This window comes from Pteronotus mesoamericanus, unplaced genomic scaffold (genome assembly GCF_021234165.1).
Source record: "Pteronotus mesoamericanus isolate MK-2021 breed Mesoamerican mustached bat unplaced genomic scaffold, CSHL_Meso_final contig_25, whole genome shotgun sequence".
In the NCBI taxonomy this organism is placed as follows: Eukaryota; Metazoa; Chordata; class Mammalia; order Chiroptera; family Mormoopidae; genus Pteronotus; species Pteronotus mesoamericanus.
In genome coordinates, this window is record NW_026555105.1 from 52,154 (window position 1) to 76,533 (window position 24,380).

Here is a 24,380-nt window from a genome sequence, read left to right on the forward strand (position 1 = left end):
CCTGACCTGCCGCAGCTCCCGGCAGCGGTCTCAGCCCACCCCCCCCCCCACCCACGGGAGTGCGCCTGGGGGACGGAGCTGTGGGGGCGGGGCCATGGGCGGGCCTTGGGGCCCCGGGCACTCCTGATCTGGGTGGAAAGCTCATTTCCCTCCTGAGGGCTTCCAAACAGTCTGTTTTTTGGGCCTTGCTCGAGCTCCTCAGCACAAGGGCAAGGTCACGAGCAGAAGAGCACTCGGTGTAAGTGTTTGGCCCTGGCCTTGGCCGAGGGGCAGCTGTTGTTTCTGAACCAGCCTTGTATGTCTGGTTTCAGAGGATTGTCTTAGCGTCTCCGGTTCCCTGCGCCCTGCCCGCTCCGAGGCCTGCGGGGCTGCTGTTCCACCTGCTTCGCTCTTTGGCCAGCAGCAGAGTCACTGCTGAGCCACAGAAGCCCCCGTGAAAAGCCAGCTGCACTGCCTACACAGCCTTGCGGCTCCGCCCCACAGCGGCCCTGCCGCCAGCCCTGGCGGCAGGTGAGTGGCTCTGGGGGCTCTGCCCTCAGGACCCCAGGACCCACTTTCTGCGTAGCCCATGCTCCCTGACCCCGTGCCCCTGCCTCCTGAAGGGCAGCCAGGAGGCCCAATAGCTCAGCAGGGAGCAGGCAGCTGCCCCACGGGCAGTCCCAGGTGACTTCCACTTGTCTAGCAGAGAAAATGCCTGGATTCCAACTGCTGCATCACATGTATACAGAACGCGTGCATTTTTCCACGTACAACGTGCAGCATCTGCCCCGATTTTTTGAAGAATGAGGATATGCATTGTACACGGGTGCAATGATGGGCATAATCACCCTCTGTGTGCTGTGCACAAAAACCTGGGTCTGCATTATACACCCAGCAAAATAAGGCACTTTCAGCCTTGTGCTCGGCTGCCCAAATCCAGCATGTACATACGGGACCTCTGTATTGGTCAAGGACGCCAGGAGCTTAAAAACATGGAAGGCAGCCAACAATCTGTCGCGTTCGCGAGGCCAGGCCCAGGTGCTGGAGGCCTGCTGCCTGGGGGGCCGGGCAGGCACCGAGGGGGACACCGTTGACTGACAGGCCCCGGTCCTGGGCAGCGGCTTCACAAGTCACCCCGAAACCTGCTCCAGTGGAGGGGATGCCGGGAGCCTGAAAGCAGCTTTTCTGTGTGGTCCCAGGGCCCCGTCCTGGGACAGGATCTGAGGCTGAGATCGGGCAGGGGGCGCCATGGCGACCAGGTTCTGCCTGGACCAGCCAGGCCGAGCATCAGTGGACCGAACCCGGCCAGGCGGGGCTGGCTCACACCGGCGTGCAGACAGGATGGGGGTCAGGCAGAGCCCAACAGGACCATTTACTTTCAAAGCAGAGAAGAGAGTCCTAAAGTCTGCGTGTTTATTTTAATTACAATTTACATTACTCCCAACAGAGCTGCCCCATTGCTATGTTCTAACTCTCAGCCGTTAGGTCCTACAAAAATAAACCCAAGCTTTTACAGTAACGTAATACAGAACCAAAATCCTCAGAGCTACCTGGGGGTCAGTGACCAGGTGCTCCGCTGACCGCGACGCCCTGCCCCAGGGGGGCGCATGCTTGTACCAAGGTGCCCACTTGCTCATGCGACAGTTTATAGCCCACCTCCCTCCACCCGCCTACGAAAAGAAAACTATTTACAGCTCAGAGGAATGTGCTCTCGGTCAGCGGGGCTCACAGAAAAGACAGGCTGGTTTCCAAGTGGAGGAGATGCTGGCGCTGGCCGGAGCCAAGCCCCACACAGCCGGGTCAGGGGCTGGCCGGGCGGAGGACGGGGACGCCACCCAAACCTGATGCCCGTGGAGCCAGGCTCCGAGCAACACAGCCCCCAGCCCGGTGGGTGCCCCCCAGTCCTGCCTCCAGCACCCCTCCAGCCTCCGGCAGTCTGCGCACCCACACACCATGATCTGCGGGACCCTCGCCCTGCCCGGGCCCGGCTGGCCCTGCGCACCCCTGGGCTGGCCCTGCCTGCCTCCTGAAGCCCCACCGGTGGCAGTGCAGGTGCCAGGCCAGCAGCACCAGGGCCAGCGGGGCAGCAGAATGCGCCTGGCTGCCACGCAGCCACAGGAGATTTGGTTCCACTTTTAAAGTCAAAGTGAAGATCGAGCTTTCGCTCTAGAAATTTTTTTCAAAAGACCACAACCGTAGTTGAGACTGCAGAACTGAAGAGATCCCGAGACCCCAGGGGTCCCCAAAACTCCCCGAAAACAAGCAGAACCGTGCCCAGGTTGCGGGACGACCAAAACAAAAGTAGTAACAGCGACCCAACATCTGTCTCCCGTCGGTGCAGCGTCCTCGCCCCGCTTCTGTCTGCCGCTGCTTTGGCCAGAGCCTGCAAGAAGGGAGGTGACACCACATGACGCACCGCACAGCCTCCCGCCCGGCCGGGCCTGGGCCGCCCGACCTGCCCTCCACCCGGCACAGGAGTCCTGTCCGTGTGCACGGCACCCAGACCCTACGGGCACATGTCGCCTGGGACCTGTCAAAGAGGCAGGACCACCTGCACCGAGACCCTGGCTTCTCCCCAGCCCTCCAGCTGGCCCCATGCGAGTAACAAGCCCCCGCCCCTGCACAGGAGCCCACTCCCACAACGCTGGGGCCCCGGGAACATGGTGGCGACGCGGAGGGTCAGGGCCCTCGGCGCTAAATATTTCCAAAGAGGCTCCCTGCCTGGGCACCCCCAACCCCACACCCTCCCTCAGTAGACATCCCCAACGTACCTCCGGCCGCCTCCTTACACCCGGCCGGTGCCAGCTCTGTGGGAAGTCGGGTTGCGCCGCGCGGGGCCGCTGCCCCTGCCCCCTCGCAGTCCGCCCCGGAACCCGCGGCCACGAAGAAACCGCCCTGACACCCCGAAGGTCTCCGTGTTGAGCTTCCTCTCCTCGGCCCACGTGGTCCGCCTGGAACTGAGCCGGACAAGGGCGTGACCCTGATGGTAGGGCGCCCACCCCCGCTTTCCGAACCCCGGAAGGACGGACAGGCGGCCACCGTGCTCCCCGAGCCCTCCGAGGGGTGACCTAGCCAGCGCCCCGCCGGTTCCTCGGTGGGCCAGGCCTGCTGAACAGAACCCACGCTGCGGTCACTCAAGGTGCACTCGTGACATGCGTGCCGGGCCCCTGAAATCGCCAAGACTGCAGCAGGTCGTGACCCTCCCCAACGGATCACTATGAGGGGCTGAGCTAGACAGGCAGGGCCCCCTGACACGAGCTTAAGCTCGGCCCCAGCAGCCACCGTGCTCCCCGAGCACCCCCGGCGAGGACCCGTGCCCTCCCCAGCCTCCCTTAAGGCGCAGCCGCTGTCCCTGCTGCCCTTTGAGGCCGACACCCCGCTCCCTTGCGTCCCGGCAGCAGGCCCGCGGGCCCCACCATCAGAGCCGTTCAGGAGCAGAGCCTCCACCGCGTCCCACCCCGGCTACGGGCCGGTGGCCACGTGGGGCTGCCCAGTGAAGGCCCACGGGCCACCAGGGCAGTGGGCTCCGATCCGGACTCCCCGCCTCTGACAGCTGCCTGCAGCACTGCAGGCAGGTCACCGGTCACCCGCCTGTGCCCCTGCGCCCCACCCCCACCCTCATGGCCCGGAGGCCCAGCCCGCCCCTCTCGCTCTCGCCGCCTGCCACAACCCCCCGCCCGCCTGGCCGCACCCCCGGTTCTCCCCACACTTGCATCTCACGTCTGTGTACCCCCCTCGCCGCGTTCCCCATCAGAAACCCCACGTGCGGGCGGCCGTGGCCCTCCGGCAGGCTGCCCGCGTGCCCGCGTGCTCCGAGTGGGCCTGGCCCTCCATCTGCAGGATGGACAGACCGGAGCTTGACTAGCACACCCGCTCCGCACCCTCCAGTCAGTCTAGTTTGCTTGCATGGCAATGTCTGAGCCCCATCAGCTGGGTGCTACAAAGCAAGCCAAGACTGGGCCCCAGGCTGCAGCCATCGGGTGGAAGAGCACCCAGAACAGAGCCCTATGAACACCTCGGCAAGTGGCCTCTAGTGGCAAGAGGCCCAGGCTCCCAGGGCCAGCTGGGGTCCAGGAAGCCAATCCCCAGTCACCGGCGGGGAGGGGCTCCAGGCTAGCCCCCAGGAGAGTGAGGAGGGGGAGCAGCCGGGACGGAAGCAGGAGGACCTCCAGCAGACCCGCGGTGCCTGTGCCGCCCGTGCCAACGCCACTGGGGCCGATGCATCCGCCAGGGCGAAAACGCAAGCAGGACCCATAGAGATGGACCCTGAACGCGGCCCTCGAGAGTCGACTGCGATCGCCGAGGGTGGGCCCCAGGGCCCCGCGCCCACCCCACCTGGTCTTGAGCTCAGATGAGATGTTGTCAAAGAAGGACTTAGACTTGTCATAGTAGCAAGAGGGCCCCAGGTGGTCCTCCTCGGCAGGAGCCTCGTCGCTCGGGGTCACCACTGCTGGGTCCTTCTCCTCCCCCTTCTCCGCTCTGTCATCTGCACAGAGGAGGCGCACCCTAAGCCGCGGGAGCAAAGCCCCCGTCCCGCCGGCCGCAGCTGCCCAGGCGGGGTGGCCCACCCACCGGGCCCGCTTTGGTAACCCCTCGGACCGCGCAGCCCCCACGGCCCCCACGGCCCCCGCCCGCTGAGGCTGTCGTCCTTGGACCCGCTCCGCGGACACGCCTCAGGGGAACGGGGGCAACTTTCACATGAGGCCTCGGACCTTTGAAATTCAGTTTCTTCTTAAATTCCTTGTCCAGCTCCTCTCGGTTGAACTGGGCGTTCGCACTCTCAAAATCAAAGTCGCCCTCAAACTTGATCGTGTTCTCCTTGACATCCGTCGGGCGGCTCTGCCCTCTGGAGCGGTTCCTGGCTCGTCTGTTCCCTGAGAGGAGAAGTGACAGTCACGGCTGGGAGCCGTCGGCCGCCATCACTCGACGTCACTGAGTGAGAGACAGGCGACAGGGGACCGAGCACGCCAACGCCACGGGCCTGAGCCCGGGCGCCCGCGCCCCCAGGGCAGCGGGTGAGCAGTCAGAGAGGACCGGCCGGCCCCAGGGTCCAGGGAAGGCGGCGCTGGTACCTGATCTCCTCCTCTGGGGCCTCCTGTTCTCGTCGTTCACCTGCCCTGGTGTCTGCGCAGCAGCTGGCTGAACCACGTCTACGGCACAAGAGGGGACTGTGAGGCAGGCGCCTGCCAGGGCAGGCACTACCCCAGGGGACGTGTAGCAGGGGCCTGCCTGGAAACGCCCGTGGCGTTTGGGGGGGCACGGTGCCCTCCACAAGGCCCCCGAGCAGGGCGAGCAGGGAGAGCAGGGAGAGCAGGGGCGGGCGCCCCCGGGAGCGCGTGTTTTAGTACCGCTGGCGCTCTTGCCACCCGGTGGGGCCGGGCGCCCGTTGAGCTGCACCCCCACGGCGCCCTTGCTGCCAGGTACCAGCTTCTTGGCGTTCAGGCTATCGAGGGAGCCAGTCTGGACGGCCTGTTCCACCATGGGGCTCTTGCCGGTGGGGACTGACGGAAAGCCGGCTCCTGCGTCGGGGAGGAAAAGCAGGCTGGAAAAAACGGGGAGATGACTGCTCCCCACCCCCGTGGACACTCGCGTTCTGGCTGCAGGTCCGGTGGGGAGGAGCAACCACCCAGGGAGGATCCGCTCAACCCAGGCAAGGCGCGCAGCAGGACCCCTCCTCTGCGCGAGGCCCCTGCGGCCAGGCCGGCTCAGCCAGGGAGCGCCGAGCCCTGGCTCTGCGTCGGGGCACCAAAAGGAGAGACACCTGGCCACAAGCGATCACTCCCAGGCGGTTTAGAAACAGCCTTCCAGAAACCACCACGCTGTGGCCCCAAGGGGGCTTGGGGGTCCCAAGATGCTGGTGTATTCTTGGCCCGAGACCGTGTTTCTGCCAGTCCACGCCGAGCAAGAACCAGCCAGCCTGGGACTGTCCAGAAAACGCAGCGGTCAGCCACTGGAGCCAAAGGGGAGAACACTGCCGTTTCTGCGTAAGGCAGGACCAAAGCAGAAAGGACGAAACGACACGCGCCGACGACGGCACCCGGCCTGCGGCGCCCGAGAGGGACGGCTCGTCCTGAGGACGCGAAGGCTCTGGGGCTGCCCTGGGCGGCGGGGGGCACCGCCAGGCCCCGCACAGCAAGGGTCCTCGGAGCCACACGAGTACAGAAGAACACACCCTAATTGGCAGCAGCTGCCTCCCCGCCTTGCCCAGTCCTGGCATGTGGTGCCAGAGCACAGGGGTCGGGGACAGAGAAGACCAGCCCTGACGAACCTCGGGCACCTGCCCGTGAGGGCAGCCCAGGGCGAGTGAAGGTCACACATTTTGCTGTGTTCCCCTGTGGGGCAGAAACCACAGAAATCCCTGTGACTAACCCCTCGTAACCAACGTGCCCCCAGACTGATTGGCACAGGGTCCCTACGCTGGGCACAGTCCGAGGCGCCCCCTGGGGCTGCCACCGCGCCCAGCACGGCCTCCCCGAGACAAGCGCCCAACTGCTCCGCACACACGGACCTGGACAGCGGGGGCAAGGACCCGGGGCGCCTGCTTTCTGTGGGCGGAGCAGCTACACTGTCCTGCCGCAGCGTGGCTTCCAGGTTCCTGAGAACAGCTGCACATGCAGAGTAACTTGGGATGAGGGAGAAAGCATGGCTCCTTGGCGGCCACAGAACACACGCAAAGCACGGACCAGCACTGCCCTGGACCACGTCTCCGCCACGGTGTGGGCGGAGCTCTGCCTCCGGTCACACGTGTGAACACCAGACCTCGGGCAACACAGGAAGAACTGCTGCCAGCTGAGGCCCAGCAACGCCCACCGGGCCGGCGCGCCCGCAGACCGGTGGTGCTGAGCAGCGGGGACACGCTGGTCATCAGGACACACTGCCCACCTGTCAACAGCTCAGGCTGGTCACCCAACTTTAAAGTGGCGTCATCCTCCGAGACCTCCCGAGCCCCTGATTCTGCCGGCTGAGGAACACACCGCGGGTCAAGGCGGCGCACGGGGGCCTCCCTGGCCGGAACGGCAGGCCCTCGGGAGACAGCGCCCTGCGCGGCGGGCACCGCGGTGGCTGCCCCAGCGCAGCCGGAACAGGCCCCAGGAGCAGCGCGCGCAGCGCTCCCTGGCTCTAACCCTCCTTCCCACAGGCACTACTAAGTCAGCACCACACGCTAAACCAGAGACACGGCTCAGCTGACCAGTGGGCTCGGCACACTCTGTGACGGCCACCGTCACTGCGGCATACGCTTTACCCCTCGCTCTCTGGACGGCGAGACAGCGTGCAGTTCTCCCCGACTGCCATACCCTTGGAAGCGAGCTGGTGTGGCTCTGAGGACATGTCAGGCTCTGACACAGGCTGTGGAGATGGAGAGGAGCTAGGGCTGGAGGCTGCGGCTGAGGCTGGAGGGCTTACCAGCTTCTCTAAAAGGAGAGAGAGGAGAGAAGAGCACAGAGAGAGGGCACAGGTGAGGGATGAGAAGCCCGTCCTGCGCCCGGCAGGCTTGGGAAGAGCCGAGCGTCCATCCCAGGACGCTGTGCTCGCACAAACCTAGCCGAGAACCTTGGGGAGCCGGCCACACCGGCGGCAGCAGTGACGACAGGACTTTCAGAGGCCAGGGCCCCCCGGAACCACCAGGGCCGGCCACACCCTATCGCTACAGCAGGACGAGGAGCCGAGGCCGCGAGCTCCGCGGGCCGCCAGCGTCGCAGAGCCATGGCCGGGCTGGCAGACCCTCGCTCTGTGTGTGGGGGAGTCTTACTCCAGGGCCATCCCACCTGAGGAAACAGATTTCTGAGCGAGGCGCCGATGGAGACCGGAAGGGGGTGGGGGTGGGTGCTGTGAGTGTTTTACGTTTACGGGCTTACAAACGGGTAGAAGTCACACACGCGGCAGTCACACCCGGCCGTCGGCTCCAGGTCTTCGAAGCAGAAGTGCCACGGCCTCCCCCCAACCCCTGCCAGACCGACATCCTCGCAAAGGTGGGTTTGGGGTGTCTGTTCCAAAACTCAGGCTCCATCTCCCTGCTCCCAGTGCCCAGCCACCGGGCGCCCAGCACCTGGCCTTTTACTGAGTCATGTAGCACGTGCGCCCCACAGGCTGAACATGACAAGAACGCGGTGTCCCCCCCGCAAGCTGAGGCCTCACTTCCTAGAGGTCAGAGCGTGGCAGCCTAGCAGAGAGAACGGGTTACTCACCGAGGCCCAAGGACGCTGCGTACTGCTGGCTGAGCAGGGAGCTGGCGGCCAGCTGGCTGTAGGGCGGCATCCCTCTGAAGGGGCTGTAAGGCACGTGTGGCTGGAAGGAGGAGCCCGAGCCCAGGGAAGACTGAGCAAGGGGACACACCAGTGAGATGGCGCCAGGCCCTCCTGTCGCCCTGCCTGGAGAACACCGTTCAGACAAAGGCGGCCACCCCTCTGTCAGCCACACAGACTGGGGTGGCTCCTGGGGGGGGGGTCCCTGCTGCTTTCTCTGCGCCCCCCCCCAGCCCCGCCTGTCCCGGTAAGTCTCAGGCGCGTTTCTCCCGACTCAAGCCTGGGGCTCCCCACCACCTGCAGTCAGGCGGCCACCCTTGGATCGGCCCTGCCCCCCACAGGGAGGAGAGCAGCTGTGGCCGGGGATGACTCTCGGCCCCCAGGCGCCCCTGGGGGCTCCTCCGCCCTGCACCCCCTGAGCCCCCCGCAGACGGGCTGGCCAGGACAACTTGTGTGGAAAGAAAACACTGACGCGGGCTCCCAGCCATCCCTGGGAAAACACACCCAGGACCAGTCCCTCAGGCGAGGTGAGCGCCCCCAGCACCGCAATTCATCCTCTGGGCAAAGTCGGGGAGGAGCCCGCAGTCCAGCCAGCGCCCGGCGCCACTCACACCAGCCCCTGGGGCTTTAGGCTGGTCCAACCCGGAACTGCGAGACAGGCAGATGCAATTCCCTGCACACACCTCCTCCGCCCCCGCATTCGACCCCCACACAGTCCCGCACACACACAGCCTGTCTCAGCCCACACGCGCACGTTACCGCGCGCCGTGACACAAGGCTTTCCACGGCAAGAGGAGCCTGGACAAATTCTGAACAGCTTTTCATTAAAAGGCCACTCCTCGACTTGAGTGCTCTGGCCAATCACGTGATTAGGAGCTCCACTTGGGCACCAGCTCCTCCGAGGCACCGCGACCCCACGGAGCAGAGCCGGCACTCACTTGGACGATGGCAGGGTCCTGAGGGAGCGTGTGCGGAGCTTTCGGAGGCTCGCACACGGTAATGTCTTTGATGTCACTTCCCCGGAAAATGATGTACTCGTAAATTTCCTCTCTCGGAGGAGCAGGCCTATCTGTGGGCCGGTCTTCAGTACCAAAGGACCTCACTTAGGAGCAGAGAAAAGACACGTCAGTGGCCGTCCCCAGTCGCGTGCCTTCCAGCAGCCCTCTGGCGGCGGCCACTGCCTGGGGCGCCTTCCGCAGCCCAGGGCCGGGCCGCCACATGTCCACTCCACCACCGCCTTCCAACTGCCGATCCCAAGACCCCCACTGGCAAAGCTCCAAAAAGTCCCGGGTCGCAGACGACGACAGGGAACGCTCCCGCTCCTGGCAGCCTCACGGAGCTGTGTCCCCAGGTGTGAGCACAGGCTCTGTGCTCGGCAGAACGGGGTCTGCCCTGCAGAGCCCCCTCACGTCCCCACCCGTGGGCGGAGAGCCCACCGGCTGCTGTCTGACCTCACAACACATACCCCGCAGGTTCCTCAGGAGAGGACTGAATAGATCGGCAGAGTCACCCTCCCCATTCTACCCAGCCAGCCTGGAAGGAGCCCTTGCAAAGACAATGGGGGCGCAGACCTTGACCCCCACCGCCGGCCTCTGTGCCTAGGTTTCTCGACCGGAGTTGTTTCTGGACCCCGGGCACAGGAGCCCAGCCGAGCCCCTCCTCTGCGGGCCCCTGAGGCAGCCTCTGTCTAGTCTGGGCACGGTCCCTGCCTGGACCGGGCTGCTTTGGGTCGCAGCTTCTCCACCTGGGACGTCAAGCCAAACGCAGTCAAGCACCCAGGGCAGGAGCGAGCGTGCACCTCGTGACAGGGAACCACCTCCTGGAGCAGTGGCCTCCCGGCCTGCCCGGGAAACTGAACACCGGGCTCTGAGTGGGGACAGGCCCCGAGGCCTGGGGCCGCCCGCTGCCTGAGGCGCGGGGCAGCGCGGCCTTGACCCCTAAAGGCCCAGGGGCGGGTTCTCCAGCCAAGAGACCCATCCCACGGCCTCTGCAGACCGGGCTGCCTTCGGCATTTCTCTGGAAGAGAGGCAAGAGAGGACACTCGCCATCTTCCCTGGAGAACGAAGACAAAGAAACTTCCAGGCCACCTCCTGCCTGCACAAGGCCAGGGAAGAGCCACAAGGCAGCCGCCTAGGAAGCCTCTGTGTGTCCCCCAGGGCGCACAGGGACGGACCTTGCCACTGAAGAGCAAACCCTCCGACTGAACGCGGGGCAGGGTCGACAGCGCTCCGAAAGGGGGCACCGGGCGGCCGAGGCGGCCGCCCGGCAGTAGGTCCCGCTCGGAGGCGGAATTAGTTCAGGCTCGAGGCCCTTGGGGCCTTAATAGGTTCCAGAAGGGCTCGCAGGAGCCGGCTCTTCGCCCCCGCGGCCTTATGGGGAGAACCCGGGAGACTCGGGCCCTCGCCCCGCCCCCGCGGGGACCAAGCTCCGGCGCCAGCTGCCCCTCCGGCAGGTGGGGAGGCTGCAGCCCAACGACCGACCCCCACCTGCAGAGGTGGGCTCCGCGCAGGAGGAGGGGCGGCGCCGCGGGAGCTGGACCCGCCCCACCTCCCCACCCTAGCGCCGGCTGGGCGGGCCGGCCGCGCACAATAACGCCGCAGCTGGGGGAGACTATTGTCCCGGCCAAGCCCCAGCGGGCGGGGTGGAGGCCGGTAGGGAGGGGAAAGGGGACCCCACGGAGGTGGGAGCAGGCGGGGGGCGCCCGAGGGGCGGGGGTGGGATACCCGGAGCACAAGGGCCTGAGAGGGGCGGTCTGGAAGTGTGGGCGAGGGGCGACCGGGAGTGAGGGCCTGCGGGGGACGCGTGGCCGGGGGGCGGAGGTCAGGAAGGCGACGCCGGGCCGGGGGCCTGCGGGGGGTCCCAGGGGTAGGGGTGGGGGTGGGGCCGAGCTGTTGGCGGGCGGGGTCGGGCGGTTGGGGCGGCCGCGGGGCCGCTACCTTTGGCGAGCGCCACGGTGGAGTTGTCCGTGTCGATAGTGTAGAGAATGCCCTCGTAGCGGATCTGCGCCTTGGAAATGAGGCTGATCTTGCTGCCCAGGTACGGGGTGCCCGACGAGCCGCTCATGGCGACGGCCGCCCGGCCGGGCCCGGCCCGCTCGCCTTCGCTCGGTCGCCTCGCCGTCCGCTCCGCCTGCGTACCTCCACACCGCTGCCCGAGGGGCCCGCGCGGGGACCAGCTAGTGAGTGGCGGCGCGCGGCCGGGGTCTCCGAGGGGAGCGCGGGGGAGGAGGGGCCGCAGCAGCCACATCCGGGGCCTCGCGCCGCCACGCCCCGCCCCTCACGCTCGCTGCCTATTGGCGCACTGCGCTGACCGCCCTTTAAATATGGCCGCGCCGACCGCCTGGGGGCAGTCCACGCCCAGCGCCTGCGTAGCGCGCCCCGCCCGCCCGACAGGCTTTCCCCCACTCTCCCCCTCCCACTTAGGTCGGCTCCCGGCGGGCCCCGCGCTGGGTGGGAGCACGGGACCAGGCGGGCGGGTCGGGGGGAGGGGTGGGAATCGAGCGTCGCGGAATGCGCGTGCGCAGGGTGGGCGGGCAGGCAGGGACGGACGAACTGGGTAGGTAGGCGGGGTTGGGAAACGGGGGCGGGGCGGAGCGCGCGTGCGCTGGGCGGGGAAGGAGCTCTAGGCCCCGCCTGCCGCGCGTGCCGGCTCCGCCCGGGCCCCGGCGCCCGAGCGTGTGGGCTGTTCCCGGCTGGCCTCTTGTTTTCCTTTTGCAGACTCGTGTTCGCACCCTAACACTCCCTGGGCCTGAAGGTCGACCAGCTGGGGCGCGTCGCGACACTCCCCTTCCCCAGCATCGGGGAGGCGGGGCGGGAGAGTTCCCTGTCCTGGGCGGTGAAGCGTGGGGATTCCCTGTCTTGGGGGATGAGACCGGGGTTGGGGGTCCTTGTCCTGTCGGAGGTGAAGCCGGGGTGGGGGTGGTCCCTACCCAGCGGCGCGAAGGCGGAGGCTCCTGTTCGGGGGGCGAAGTCGCAGTGGGGGGAAGTCCCTGTGTTGGGGGGTGAAGGCGAGGGCCCAGGTCCCTGCCCCCCGGGGTAAAGGCGGGGCGCCCTCCGCGCGGGGCGCAGGAGCAGCTGTGTGTAACGAGCCTTTCCGGCATGTCAGGCACTAAATAAAACGAGCTGAGTGCTTCTTCCCTTTAACCCTGCTCCTCCCCCAAACCTGCGCTGGCGTTCCCAGTTCTTAAAATAAATCCCTCTGCCACCAGGGCCTCAAAGCCCCGCCTGATCTGACCTGCCAGTCGCCTAGCCCGGCGCTCCCGACGCCGGGCCGCCCTCTGTGGGCTCAGACCCGTCTTCCCCGCCCAGCGCTCAGCTCCAGCAGTGACTGTGTGTGCGCCCTGCGCTTGCTTTTTGTCTGCCTCTCCCTCCACCGTGCACATCAGGTCAAGAACCACTGTTGATTCCTGGAAAAAAGCTCGGTGGGTGGTGACCAGTATTTTATAAAAATAAAACAGAGTAAGTTAGAAAATATCAGGGAACCTCCTGCACAGAGTGTTGTTTTATGAAGCAGTTATTTCACTGAATGCACAGTATTTAAGTGGGTGCTTGCTCAAGACGTGAAATGTGTTTCTTTCCACGAGTGCTAGACAGAAAAAAGGGGAGGCCACTTCAGAGAACTCACCCACCAAGCAACACAGGCGCGCCGACTCCCCTTTTCCCAGACAGTCCAGAGGAGCAGGCCCCCTGGTCTCACCTGCCCGGGCAACCTCCAGGAATAGAATGGTAATGGGTTTGAGAAAAGGGAGCATTAGAAAAGAAAATGGAAAGGTCTTCAAAGTTATCCGCTGAAATATACATGTGCATTCCAGAGTTGCTTCTTGGCTCCTGGAAAATTCTACAGGGAGAATGGGTGTAGCCCAGCCCCAGGAAGAGAGGCCAGTGCCCCGGGGCTCTCCCTTCCCCAGGCGCGTACCTGTCTGCAGTAGGTGCCCGCCCAGGTCCCTGGAGCACCCCATCCTCCTTGTCGCCCTTTCAGGTGCAGGACATGACATGCCCAAGCTCAAGGATTCCATGTCTCACACCTCCTGGGTCTGAGCCACGGCCTCTGTGTGTGTTGGGGCTGCATTCTTCCCCAACAGGAGCTGATTCTATCTTGGAAAAGGGAGTTGGACCCAGAACCCCCGGGCCAGGGTGGGGTGTACTTCCTGGACACCTCCCGGAGTTCATCAGGCCCTGGGCGTGAGTGTAGCTGGGGAGCTCCGGGAGGATGTCAGCCGCAGTGCAAACAGGTCGGCAGGACAGAGGCCCAGGGATGCCAGCCCTGCCGTTCGTTCCGGGGTCTCCCACCCAGAGCGGAGGGCGCTGGCGAACGGAGCTGGTGAACGGTCGGAAAGGGGAGCCCTTGTGCCACACACTAAACTGGACTCAGGAGCCAACTGATGCGGCCTGTGTTCATGGGACGGGGCCCACCTACCCGGCACCTCCGACAGCTGCTCACAGTGCCCACCCACTCGGCGATCCCCGAGCCCGAGACTCCTGCGCAGAGGGGTATAGAGAGGCAGGCTGAGAAGCTGGGAGACTTGGGCAGGTCAGGCTCCCTGCCTCACTCTCCATTTAGCGAGTGGAGATTACAGCTCCACTGCCTCTCTCTCTCGTGGATGTGAGGGTCCTGGGAGATATTGTCTGAGAAGGGCTCTGAGGGGGGCCGTGGCCCCTACATCAGAGGCCTGGCGTGCGGAGGACCCCAGAGGCAGCTGGCGAGGTCTTCACGGCAACCACGAGGCGCTTACTAAGTACCTGCTCTGTCGGGGGTGGGGAGGCGAAGCGACATCCAGTAAAAGCAGCTGTGAGTTTGTGGACCCGGGACTCTGCCCTGGGGGCCACCACCAGCCCTGCTGGGGTCACACGGCCAGGGCCCTGCAGCCAGTGAGGGGCACACATCACAGAAAACACTCCCGTGACTCTAACGGACAGCTTCAGAAAGAAGAATGCACAACCGTTGATTTCACAGGTATTGTTGCTCAGGGGGAGCAAAATGGAACAGGTGAGTTGATTCAAAGAAACATCCCTAACAGGTGGCCCACAGATGCCGCAGCGGTCAAGGCAGCGGTCTGAGGTGCAGGACTCAGCCAGTGAGGCCGGATCTGGCACTGGGAGGGGCGGGTGTAGGTGCTGGTTCCTTTTGTGAAAGTCCCTCCGGGGGAACACTCGTGACCGGAGCACTTTCACACCCGTGTTACCTTGGCGCCGGCTCTTCACGCTCTTCCTAAGGGGCTGGGACGGTGGGTCCCACTCTGCCAGCCCAGTGTGCCTGACCCCTCTCCAGTCCTGGGAGGCGGGAGGCTGCCCTTCGGAGGCCAGGAAACTGGCCAAGGACAGGCGCTCAGCGGGGTGCGGGGAGGCAGTGAATCAAGGGACTCCCTCCTTGCATCCTGTCCTCTCTCAACCCCTCGCAAAGGACACAGGATACGAGCTCCAAGGCTGGGGGGCGCCAGCCTGGCCGAGCCGCAGCCCCGGCCGAGAGTGGAGTCCTGTACACACAGTGGCGGTGGCGGAGACCAGGGGAGACGGCCCGGGCCTCCCAAAGCCCGTCCTCGCCGGGCAGTGCCCATCCGTCTCGGCGGAACCTGCCGGCTGAGCCTGGCAGCTGCGTGGGGGTGCGGCCCCTCTCCTCCGGGATGCGCCCAGCCATGGGGTGGCTTAACCCGTCACAAGCCTGGGGGCCTGGCCAGGGTGTGGGGACAGCTTCAGAGAAGCACCTGTTGTCTCGTGGGGGAGAGAAACCTGCGTTGCGTCCCCGGGGACGCGCCCCACCTGCACACTCAGCTGGTGCAGAGGCCGTGTCTGAGGGGCCCCCTCCCGGTGCCCACCCCCAGGGGCCCCGGGTTCCCAGCCAGGGCTGCCGCTGGCGAAGCTGCCAGGCTCAGCTAAGAGCTTGGCCTCCTTGGAAGGCCGCTGAGGCTCCAGCAGCTGGGTTTGAACTTGAGGTGAGGGCCCCTTAGACGCTGCTAATGAGGCCAGAGCCTCTCCTCTCGGTTTCCAATTGTTTGCTAATTGCCCTCCCCTTGTCATTATCATCTCCAAGTCATTGCCACTTAGTTAACAGCCGTCGGGGTCCACTGCAAAGGACCGAGGCAGCTCCTGTCACGACCCGGCCGCCCTCACCGCGGCCCCTCCACCAGCCCCTTCTTCCGAGTTGTCCCCAGGAGGGTGTCAGCCCCGGGGGGCCAGCCAGCCGGGCTGTATGTCCACCCCCCGCACCAGGGACAGGCCTCCTCACTGACGGGCACAAACCCATCCCCCCCCCCCCGGCCGCGGCGTCTTGGCTCCTCCTCCTCCTCCTCCTCCTCTCAGCTCCTCGGCCACCGGGAAGCAGGTGCCCCGAGGAGCGGGGGATGCGAAAGGTTTCTGGAGAAGTCGCACCTTCTGGAAAAGTAGGGAGCGGGGTGGGGGGGCGACCACTGACGGAGGTGGGCCAGCCCAGTGAGCATCTCCAGATCACACCGCCCGCTGCGGGGGTCCCCTGCTGGCGGGAACCGCTGCCCTTGTCCCACCTCCTTGCTCAGCAGTGGCTGGGGTCACCGCGGAGAGCGCGCCCTGGGCTTGGAGCTGGCCGCTGGAGCCGGCCAGGCCACGCGCCCCGTGCCGCTGGGCGGGCGCCCTCCCGTGCGGGGGTCGGCGCAGCGCTCCTGCACTGGTACAAGAGGCGGTCGGCACTTGTGGGGTCTGTCCCCTCAGGGGACTGGCCTGCCGTTGTCCCCAGGCCCGCTCTGACGAAGGCTGGCCTGAACCCCGTGCAGACTCTCCAGAGCAGGTGAGCCCCTGAGGGCGAGGGGTCCTGACACAGACGAGAGCGCCGCCCGCCCCCCCCCGCCCCCCGCCCCCCGCCCCTGCTGTTTGCCCCAGAGTCGACTTCTGGCCCAGCAACCCCGCCCCGAGGGAGGGGCCCCAAGAGAAGCGAGGACAAACGTCCCCACGAAACCTTGTGTGCGAATGTTCACGGCAGCTCTTTTCCACAACCGAAACGACCCCAGTGTCCCTGTGAAAATTCCCTGGGCTGTGCCCTCTTCAGTGTGGGTATTTTACTTTGCAAACAAGTTAGAAGGTGAAACACTGAGCGGTGCTTCTCTTTCTGTTATAAGAGAAGGGCACATGCGTGGAAGAAAATTTGGAAATTGCGGAAAACATGCGAAGGAAAAGGGAAGCCCTGACCAGCGCCCTGCCGGCTCTTCCTCGGCAGCCTTTTCCTAGGGGGCCAGAGCGGGGCCATGCTGGTCAGCAGCTGGGGGGAGCCGGTGGGAGCCGCCGGTTCTGCTTCTGGCCCATAAAACCCACTTGGTCCTGGTGGCCTGGGAGCTGGAGCCAGGGCAGACATTCCCTCGGGGTCTCCAGGTCATCGGTTCTTGTTTCAAGAATGTGCCTTGGTTCTTTCTCACAAGGCTCAGGGACAGCGAGGCGTCCGGCTCCTTGTGAGAAGACTGGACCCCTACCCACTCCAGAGCCGGCCCGATCACTGTGCTCTGTAAGTTTTAAAAAGCAACACATGGCTCTGGCTGGTGTGCCTCTGTGGGCTGAGTGCCGGCCTGCAAACCAAAGGGTTGCAGGTTTGATTCCCAGTCCGGGCACAGGCCTGGGCTGCAGGCCAGGTCCCCAGTAGGGAACGTGTGAGAGGCAACCACACATTGATGCGTCTCTTTTTCTCTTTCTCCCTCCTTCCCCCTCCCTCTCTAAAAAGAAGAAAGAAGTGGTCCATCCGTACCATGGACTATCATTCAGCCTTGAAAATTGGCCTGGCCGGGTAGCTCAGCTGGTTAGAGTGTTGTCCTGATAAGCCAAGGTTGTGGGTTCAATCCCTGGTCAGGGCACATAAAGGAATCAACCAGTGAATGTAAACAAGTGGAACAATAAATCGATGTTTTCTTCTCTCTCTCTCTCCCTTCTCCTTCCTCTCTCTCAAATCAACCAATAAAATAAAAATGTAAAGAGGAAGGAACTCTGACACCTGTTACAACATGGGCGGACCTCGCGGACGTTACTCGCAGTGGTATGAGCCTGTCGCAGAGGGACAGACGCTGCGGGACGCCACTCGGCAGAGGCGCGCGGGGCCGTCAGACTCACAGAGACGGGCAGCAGAACGGCGGGGCTGGGGCTGGGGGCTGGGGGCTGGGGGCTGGGGCGCTGCTGTTTAACGGGGACAGAATGTCCAAAGAGATGAAAAACTTCTGGAAATCTATCACTCAACCATGCAAATGTTCTCAAGTATGAAACTGCACACTTAAAGGGGTTACGATGGAGGATTTTACATCACTTTGTACCACACTTAGAAAAAGGGCTGTTGCCAAGAGGGACGGCTGCACTGGGGGTCGCCCGGGCCTGGTCCACGCGCTCCCACGTGGCAGGGGATCTGGGCGCGGGCTGCCTTCGCGCACACGGTGGCGTTTGCCCCAGGCCGTCCGGCTCGCCGAGCTGCGTGCGCAGGGAGCCTGACACCGTCTCTCACCAAGTCTCCCTCGGGTGACATCTGCAAAGGACGACACCCAGCAGTCAACACGCGCACGAGCCGCACACCCGCTCAACGCCGCTGTCTGGCGGGCCGCCTTGTGTGTGCCCGCTCCACGGCGGAGGGACATTCGCTGGGGGGTGGCTGTGGGCCGGGCGGCTACGGCTGTCCCAGCCCCTTCCCTGGAGCACGGCGGGCGTGCCTCGGGGCCGTCGCCCGTGGGGACAACGGCTGGCCCCAGCCGAGCGGCGGGCGGCTGTTGTACTCAGGGCCCGTTTCCAGTGCCTGCTCTCGTCAGCTGGTCGCCTGGGTCCTGAGGGGATGGTCTTGGCGGTGGGTCCGGAGCAGTTTCATCCGCCTTCCCTGGTGACCAATCCTCCCCGCTGTCCCCTGTGGGGACTTGCCTGTCCTAGTCTTTTGTCTCTTCCGATGTCACGCAGGCCTTACTCAGCAGACAGGCTGCCTTCCCATCCCTTCGGTCCGTCTTGCTGAGGTGTTCCAGAGGTGGTCCGATTTACTGATGCTTCTCTTTCTAGGGTTTAGCACTTTGGGAGGGATTAAAAACTCTTCACTTCCTCCAAGCCCTGGCTGGTGTGGCTTGGTGGACAGAGTGCCAGCCTGTGAACCATGGGGTTGCTGGTTTGATTCCCAATCCAGACGCGTGCCTGGGTTGCGGGCCAGGTCCCCCACATAGTGAGCGAGAGACAACCACACGTGCATGTTTCTCTCCGTCTCTTTCTCCCTCCCTTCCCCTCTGCCTAAAAATAAAGACAAACAGTACAAAAAAAAAATCTTTACCTACTCCAAGATCATAAACACATTTCCTTCTAATAGTTTTATTATCTTACCATTCCTTTGTAGATCTTGGATTCAGTGGGGGTTGTTTTTTCTGTACGGTGTGAGGTTTGGGTCAAGACTCGTGCTGCCCAGGGCGGGGCCAGCTGCCCCGGCACCAGTTGTGTGGAACAAACATGCTTTCCCACTGCCAGGGGTCATCTACTTCGTCATAAATGAGGCGACGGAATACCCGCACCCTACTTCATTCTGCTGGCCTGTTACCTGCTCTTGCAGCGCGGCCCTGCTCTCTTTGGTGCCGCAAGGACCCTGAAGGGCGGAAGGGCAAGTCCTCGGCTGGGTCCTTTCCAAGGTGACCTTGGCTGCATCGGACCCTTTGCATTTCCAGAGGAATTTCAGAATGAACCGGTTGTTGCCTCACGTCAGCATTAACACTGAGATCCCTGCCGGCATCGCGTTAGTTGCAGCCTATGCATTTTGATGTATTTTCTTCCTTTAAAAAAAATTTTTATTTATTTTTAGAGAGAGGGGAGTGGAGGGAGAGAGGGAGAGAAATATTGTTTGGGTCTTGCACGCCCCCAACCGGGGACCTGGCCCAGCAACCCAGGCTTGTGCCTTGATGGGGAATCCAAACAGCGAGCCCTTGGTTCTCAGGTCAGCGCTCAGTCCGCTGAGCCACACCGGCCGGGGACAATGTTGTATTTTTAATAACATGGTTCCAAATATTTTCATATTTCCCCTTGATTTTCTTTTTGACTCATGGGTTATTTAAATATCTCCAAATAACTAGAGTTTTTGGAGCTGTCTTGTTGATTTTAATTTCATTGTAATGTAACCGAAGGGCATTTTGTGTGATTTCAGTCCTTCCACCTTTACTGAGACCTACTTATGTCCCAGCATTTGGTTTGTCCTGCTGAGTGTACTATGTGCAATAGCACAGAACGTCTTGGGTGTCGTGTTTGATAAATGTTAGGTCAGATATTAGTGATTGATAAATATTAGGTCAATATTAGCTTATAGTGTTGTTCACATCATTTGTGCCCTGAGTTTTTTGCCGTTGAGGAGAGATGGGTGTTAAAATCCCCAGCAATAATTGTTGAATTATCTGTTTCTCTGTTTAATTCTGTCAACTTTTCAAAAAACGACTGGTGGTACGTTCTCTTTTTGAAAATTTAAAAAAAAATTATTTATTTTTAGAGAGAGGGGACGTGAGGGGGACAGAGAGGGAGAGAAGCAGCAGTGTGCGAGAGAGACATCCGCCAGGTGCCTGTCACATGCCCCCTGTGGGGACCCAGCCAGCAACCCAGGCACGTGCCCTGACCAGGAGTCGAAATGGCGACCTTTTGCTTCACAGGCCAGCGCTCAATCCACGGAGCCACACAAAGCAGGGCTAACTTTTATTTTTGATTTTAGAGAGAGAGAAGAAGGGTGTGGGGAGAGAGAGAGAGAAACTCGGATTTGTTGTTCCACTCATTGACGCATTCGTTGGTGGATTCTTTGATTCTTGGATGTGCCTTGTCCGGGGACTGAACCCACAACCGTGGTGTATCAGGGAGAACACGCCAATCAACTGAGCAACCCAGCTAGGGCTCAGTCTGCCATGTTTCGCTTCACGTGTTTGGCAGCTGTTACGATTTTGTCTTTTGGATGAGTTACCGTGTTTCGTGATGGCACGCCCCGCTGAAGCCGTTGTGTCCGGCTGGCTGTCTGCGTGGCGCGTACGCCTCTCCCTAGAGCAGCCCGGCGACCGGTTGCTGCCCCCGTCGGGGGTTCATCGGCTGACGCCTGCGCATGTTCTGACCGGGGTCTCACACCTGCAGCCTTGGTGCCTCAGGATGACACTGTAACCGACCAAGCAGCCGGACCAGGCCCTTTCTTTCTTTCTTTTTTTTTTTTTTTTGGAGAAAGGCTAACATTCTCCATTTCCTTGTGTACTGAGTAACCTTGGACTGTACCCTGGACACTGTGAGTGTTACTCTTGTGCTGATGTTGGATCCTCTCAGGTGAACTCAGGAGTGTTGAGTCTATCGTTGTGGTATCTGTGGCAGCCCACCGCGCGCGAGAGATGTCCCCTGTGAGGAGCTCAGCCCTCCCCCGACCTCCTTCACCCTCAGCCCAGCCGCTTGGACTCCGCCCCTCGCCGGTCCTGCAACATCACCTGCAGATTTAGGCCCTGTTTACAAGCAGAATCTGGGGCTCTCCTTTTCCTGCGGGTCCCCTCTAGGATGTCCCCCTAGTTTCCGGAGGGTGTCGTTGCCCCAGCTGTGTCTTCTGGCTCCCAGGGCAAGCAGACGGCAGGTGTGTGGTTGGTGCTGTGCGCGCCCCGCGTGGTGGGGGCTGTGGCCTGACCTGGGGCCGGAAGCTGTGGAAACCAGCAGCTGCGGCGTATTCTCTCCTCCCAGGCGCCGACCCCGCCCGTCGCCCGCCGGCCCGGCACGCCTGGCGCAGGTGCGGCCTGTGTGCGGTCCCGGGGTCAGTCTGTCTGCGGGGCAGCTCCGCCGGCGCCCTGGAAACGGAGGCCCTGCTCATCGATTTCCGTGACAAAACCCTGCTGGGACCTTCAGATCCTTTCTGCACTGAATTTGTACATCACATCAGGGAGAAGTGACATTTTGACAATATTGAGTCTTCTGATTCTTGAGCTTGGTTTGACCCTCCCTATGTCTATTTGTCCTGTAATTTCTCAGTCCTGTTCTATGATTTTGTGTCTATGGGTCCTGGGCTCTGTTTTGTTAGTTTTGTTCCGAGGTATTTGGGTTTTTTGATGCTCTTGTAAGTGGTGTCAGTTTAAAAGTTTAATTTTTTACACCTGAATTGCCATTAAACGGTCAGAGCCTAATACTATGGGTTTACGGAATAGACATCTTGTCCAAGCAATGGGCACTCGCTACAAAAACTTGACCAACGACTAACCCCTGGCAGTTCCCAGGGCACCTGAAAGGAGGCTACAGGTTTGTGGGGATCAGGCTTGGGCTGTGTATACAGCGCTGCAGCTGAGGGAGGCGCCACGGATGTAGGCAGTGACCACAGCCCCGAGCCGCTGTACGGAACCACGGGGTGAGCGTCGTGCCTGGCCCGGCCGGCCTGACAGTGCCACACTTTCCAGCGAAGGGGCGCCCGGATGTCACCAGGCCGCGAGAGGACTCGCTTGAGCGCGAGGCTGCTCCCCGCTTGCCCCGGGCGGGGGTCCAGGAGGCATCGAGAGAAAGCCGGCCCGTTGGGGGGACGTCGGGAGAGGGGCGCTCCCAGCGGAGCTGGGATGCGCGCACCTGTTGTCCGAGCGAAGCTAGTGAAGTCCATGCAGAAGGGCTCCGGTCAGCCCTCGGGGGCGGTCACCAGAGACACGGCTGCGGGCGAGTCCCCCGAGGGCGGCAGCCAGCCAGCCCCCGGCCAGGACGTCGGGGACAGTCTCCAGGGCAGAACGCCGGCCTCCGACTGCCATTTGGGAACAACACTGAAGCAGTGGGGCTGCTGTTCAAGAGGCCGTGTGGACGGAGGGGCCGGTCAGCTGTGGCAGCGCGGCGTCGGGCAGCTTTGAGGTCCGCGCCCTGGGTTTGTCCCCGAAATGAGAGACTTGGGTCACTGCCTTGACCGGCCCAAGCTTCAGTTCCCTCTTCTCCCGTGCATGCTCGGCTCAGCGTGGGGGGAGGGCTCAGAGCCTCGGTCTGGGTGTCACAGCGGCCACCCGCCCAGGTCGGAGCAGCGTCCCTCTCTTGGCAGGGCAGAACGGAGGGCACCCACTGCAGGCCCATCAGGGCCCAGGCTCCTGCCTCGGGCTCCAGCCTCTCGCAGCCACGACGCTGGGCCGGCCGAGGGGCGCCTTCGGACGTTTCCGGAGGGTCTTCTCTCCACAAGTGGGCAAACGGCCACCTGTGTATTGGGTTGAGAACCGTCCACCCCCCACTCCCCAAACTCATGTGCACTGAGAACCTCCCGTGTGACATCCCTTGGAAATAAGATCTTCACACATGTAATTAATTAAGGAGCTGGAGAGGAAATAATTTTGATTTTTTAAAAATCCTCACCTGGGGATAGGTTTATTGATTTTTGAGAGAGAGGAAGAGGGGGTGAGAGAGAGAAGAGAGAGGTTGATGTAGGAGAGAAACATCGATCTGTTGCTTCCTATCTGTGCACCCAACCAGGCATTGAACCCACAAACTTTTAGTGTGTGGGATGACCCGCCAAGCAACTGAGCCACCCGGCCAGGGCTGAAATAACTTTGGATGTACATGGGCCCTAAATCTAATGACTGGTGTCCTCATAAAATGAGAGGACATGAAGAGAGAAGCCATGTGAGTAGGATAAACGTCTGCTAAGTCCCCGAGTCTGCGATAACGTTCCGAAGGCCCTAAGAAGTGAATGTGTGGGTGTTTACAGATTAGTTCTGTGTTCATGCTCTTGCCTGCGGGGTGCTGCTGGCTGGGGTCCGAGGCCCCCCGGGGTGAGTAGGACCCTGGGAACCGCCCCCCCCCCCCGCCCCTCGCCCCATGTAGCTGCATGACTTTCTTCTTTCTTTTTTTTTTAAAGGTTGTTTTGTTACATAGTATTTCAGGCAGACAACAAATGCACAGGTAATAGAACACACTCCATACCGTTTGCACAGTTACAGCCAGCTGTGAAATGATCGACTCTTGGTTATGTTTATTCTTATATTTAAGTGAGCATGTCTGGAGCTTTCTCTGCATTATGGAAAAGACAATAAACTTCATAAACTTCAAGGGCGCACACAGCTGCCAGCCTGGGAGGCTGCCTCCAGCCTGCAGCCAGGCGGGTGCGGAGGGGGCCGCGGGGAGGCCGCACTGCTTGGGGTTCTGCCCTACTCTCCGCAAACACCCTCCATGTTTAAACCTGGTGTTTATATTTACACTCGTTTTCACTCCCCTCTTTTCCTTTTTGTGGTCGTTGCGATTTTACTTTCAGGCTACAGAAGCCGTTACTGCTCCCGGCAGCAAATGAAACCACACAGATATTCAGAGAAAATTTCCCGAGTCCCCAGGGTAACCCACTGGCAGGCTGGCAGGCTGGCAGGTCCCCCCCACCCCGATTAGGGGGAGGGCGGAGCCGAGTGGCTTCCGCACCGCGCCGTTCCCTCCCCGGAGAGCACCAACCAGCCGCTGCCTAAGCTGTCGGCGGCTACCACCTTCTCCTGGGGGCGCAGAGGACACTGCCTCCCCCCCGGGAAGCTGGGGCAGTGGGGGCAGGGCACAACGCTGAACCTCCCACACTTCCTGCTGGACTGGAGGGTGCCCCAGAGGACTCTGGGGGGTGATGTCAGCACCGATGCGGGAAGAGGCCTGGTGCAGAGGGGAGGGGCCGGGGCAGGCGCTCAAGGACGCACGGAGTCCCGTCGGCGGAGGCCCGGGGATCTTGCTCTACGGAGGAAGACCCCCGGGGCCGCAGGAATGGCCATGGGAGAGGGCCGCGCCCGCGGGATGGCGTGGGGGCCCCGGAGTCGGGGCTTCCTCCCCCAGGCGCCTTGCAGCCCGCGGGGGGCGTTTCTACCACGACTCCCATCTGAGTGTTTCAAGGGCGTAGAAGACCCCGTGTTTCCCACGATAGTGTTGCACACGGGGCTGGGCGCTGAAGTCGTCCTGCGGACGCTTTGTGGGGCTCGCTCTGAAATGTTCTAAATTAAGATCTTACGATTCCACATTTCTGCTCGTTTCACGGGCCCACGCAGGGCGGGGCTTCCCTTCCTGCCTTCTGGGCGCTCAAGTTCAGGTGCACAAGGCCGGTCACACGGCAGGCGCACTGGCCCTGACACTCCCCGGGAGGCACGTTCCTGCGCTCCGGCCCCCACCGCTCCGTGCTTAGAAGCTGGGGGGCGGGGACTCCGCGGACCGGGCGTCACCACGCGGCTTTCAAAGGCCGCTCGGGCCGCCCGCACCCAGTCGTTTTAGGGCGGCGCAGGCCTCATTCCCG

General features: G+C 62.8%; 1 protein-coding gene across 2 annotated transcripts; it reads right to left on the reverse strand.

Annotated features, from left to right (window-relative positions):
- Positions 1-1,388: 1,388 nt before the first annotated feature.
- On the reverse strand, positions 1,389-11,532 carry LSM14B (LSM family member 14B). Of its 2 annotated transcripts, XM_054573543.1 has the most exons (10): positions 11,159-11,530; positions 9,161-9,324; positions 8,166-8,295; positions 7,275-7,391; positions 5,328-5,498; positions 5,052-5,129; positions 4,692-4,853; positions 4,315-4,465; positions 2,751-2,936; positions 1,389-2,362 (listed from the first exon to the last, which is right to left on the reverse strand). In XM_054573543.1, exons 1-9 carry the CDS (start codon positions 11,466-11,468, stop codon positions 2,765-2,767), a joined length of 1,455 nt encoding a protein of 484 aa, XP_054429518.1. In that variant the 5' UTR covers positions 11,469-11,530; the 3' UTR covers positions 1,389-2,362; positions 2,751-2,764. The 2 variants fall into 2 exon arrangements, with proteins under 2 accessions (XP_054429518.1, XP_054429519.1); XM_054573544.1 differs by lacking the exon at positions 7,275-7,391 and having other exon boundaries at positions 11,159-11,532.
- Between the last annotated feature and the right edge of the window lie 12,848 nt (positions 11,533-24,380).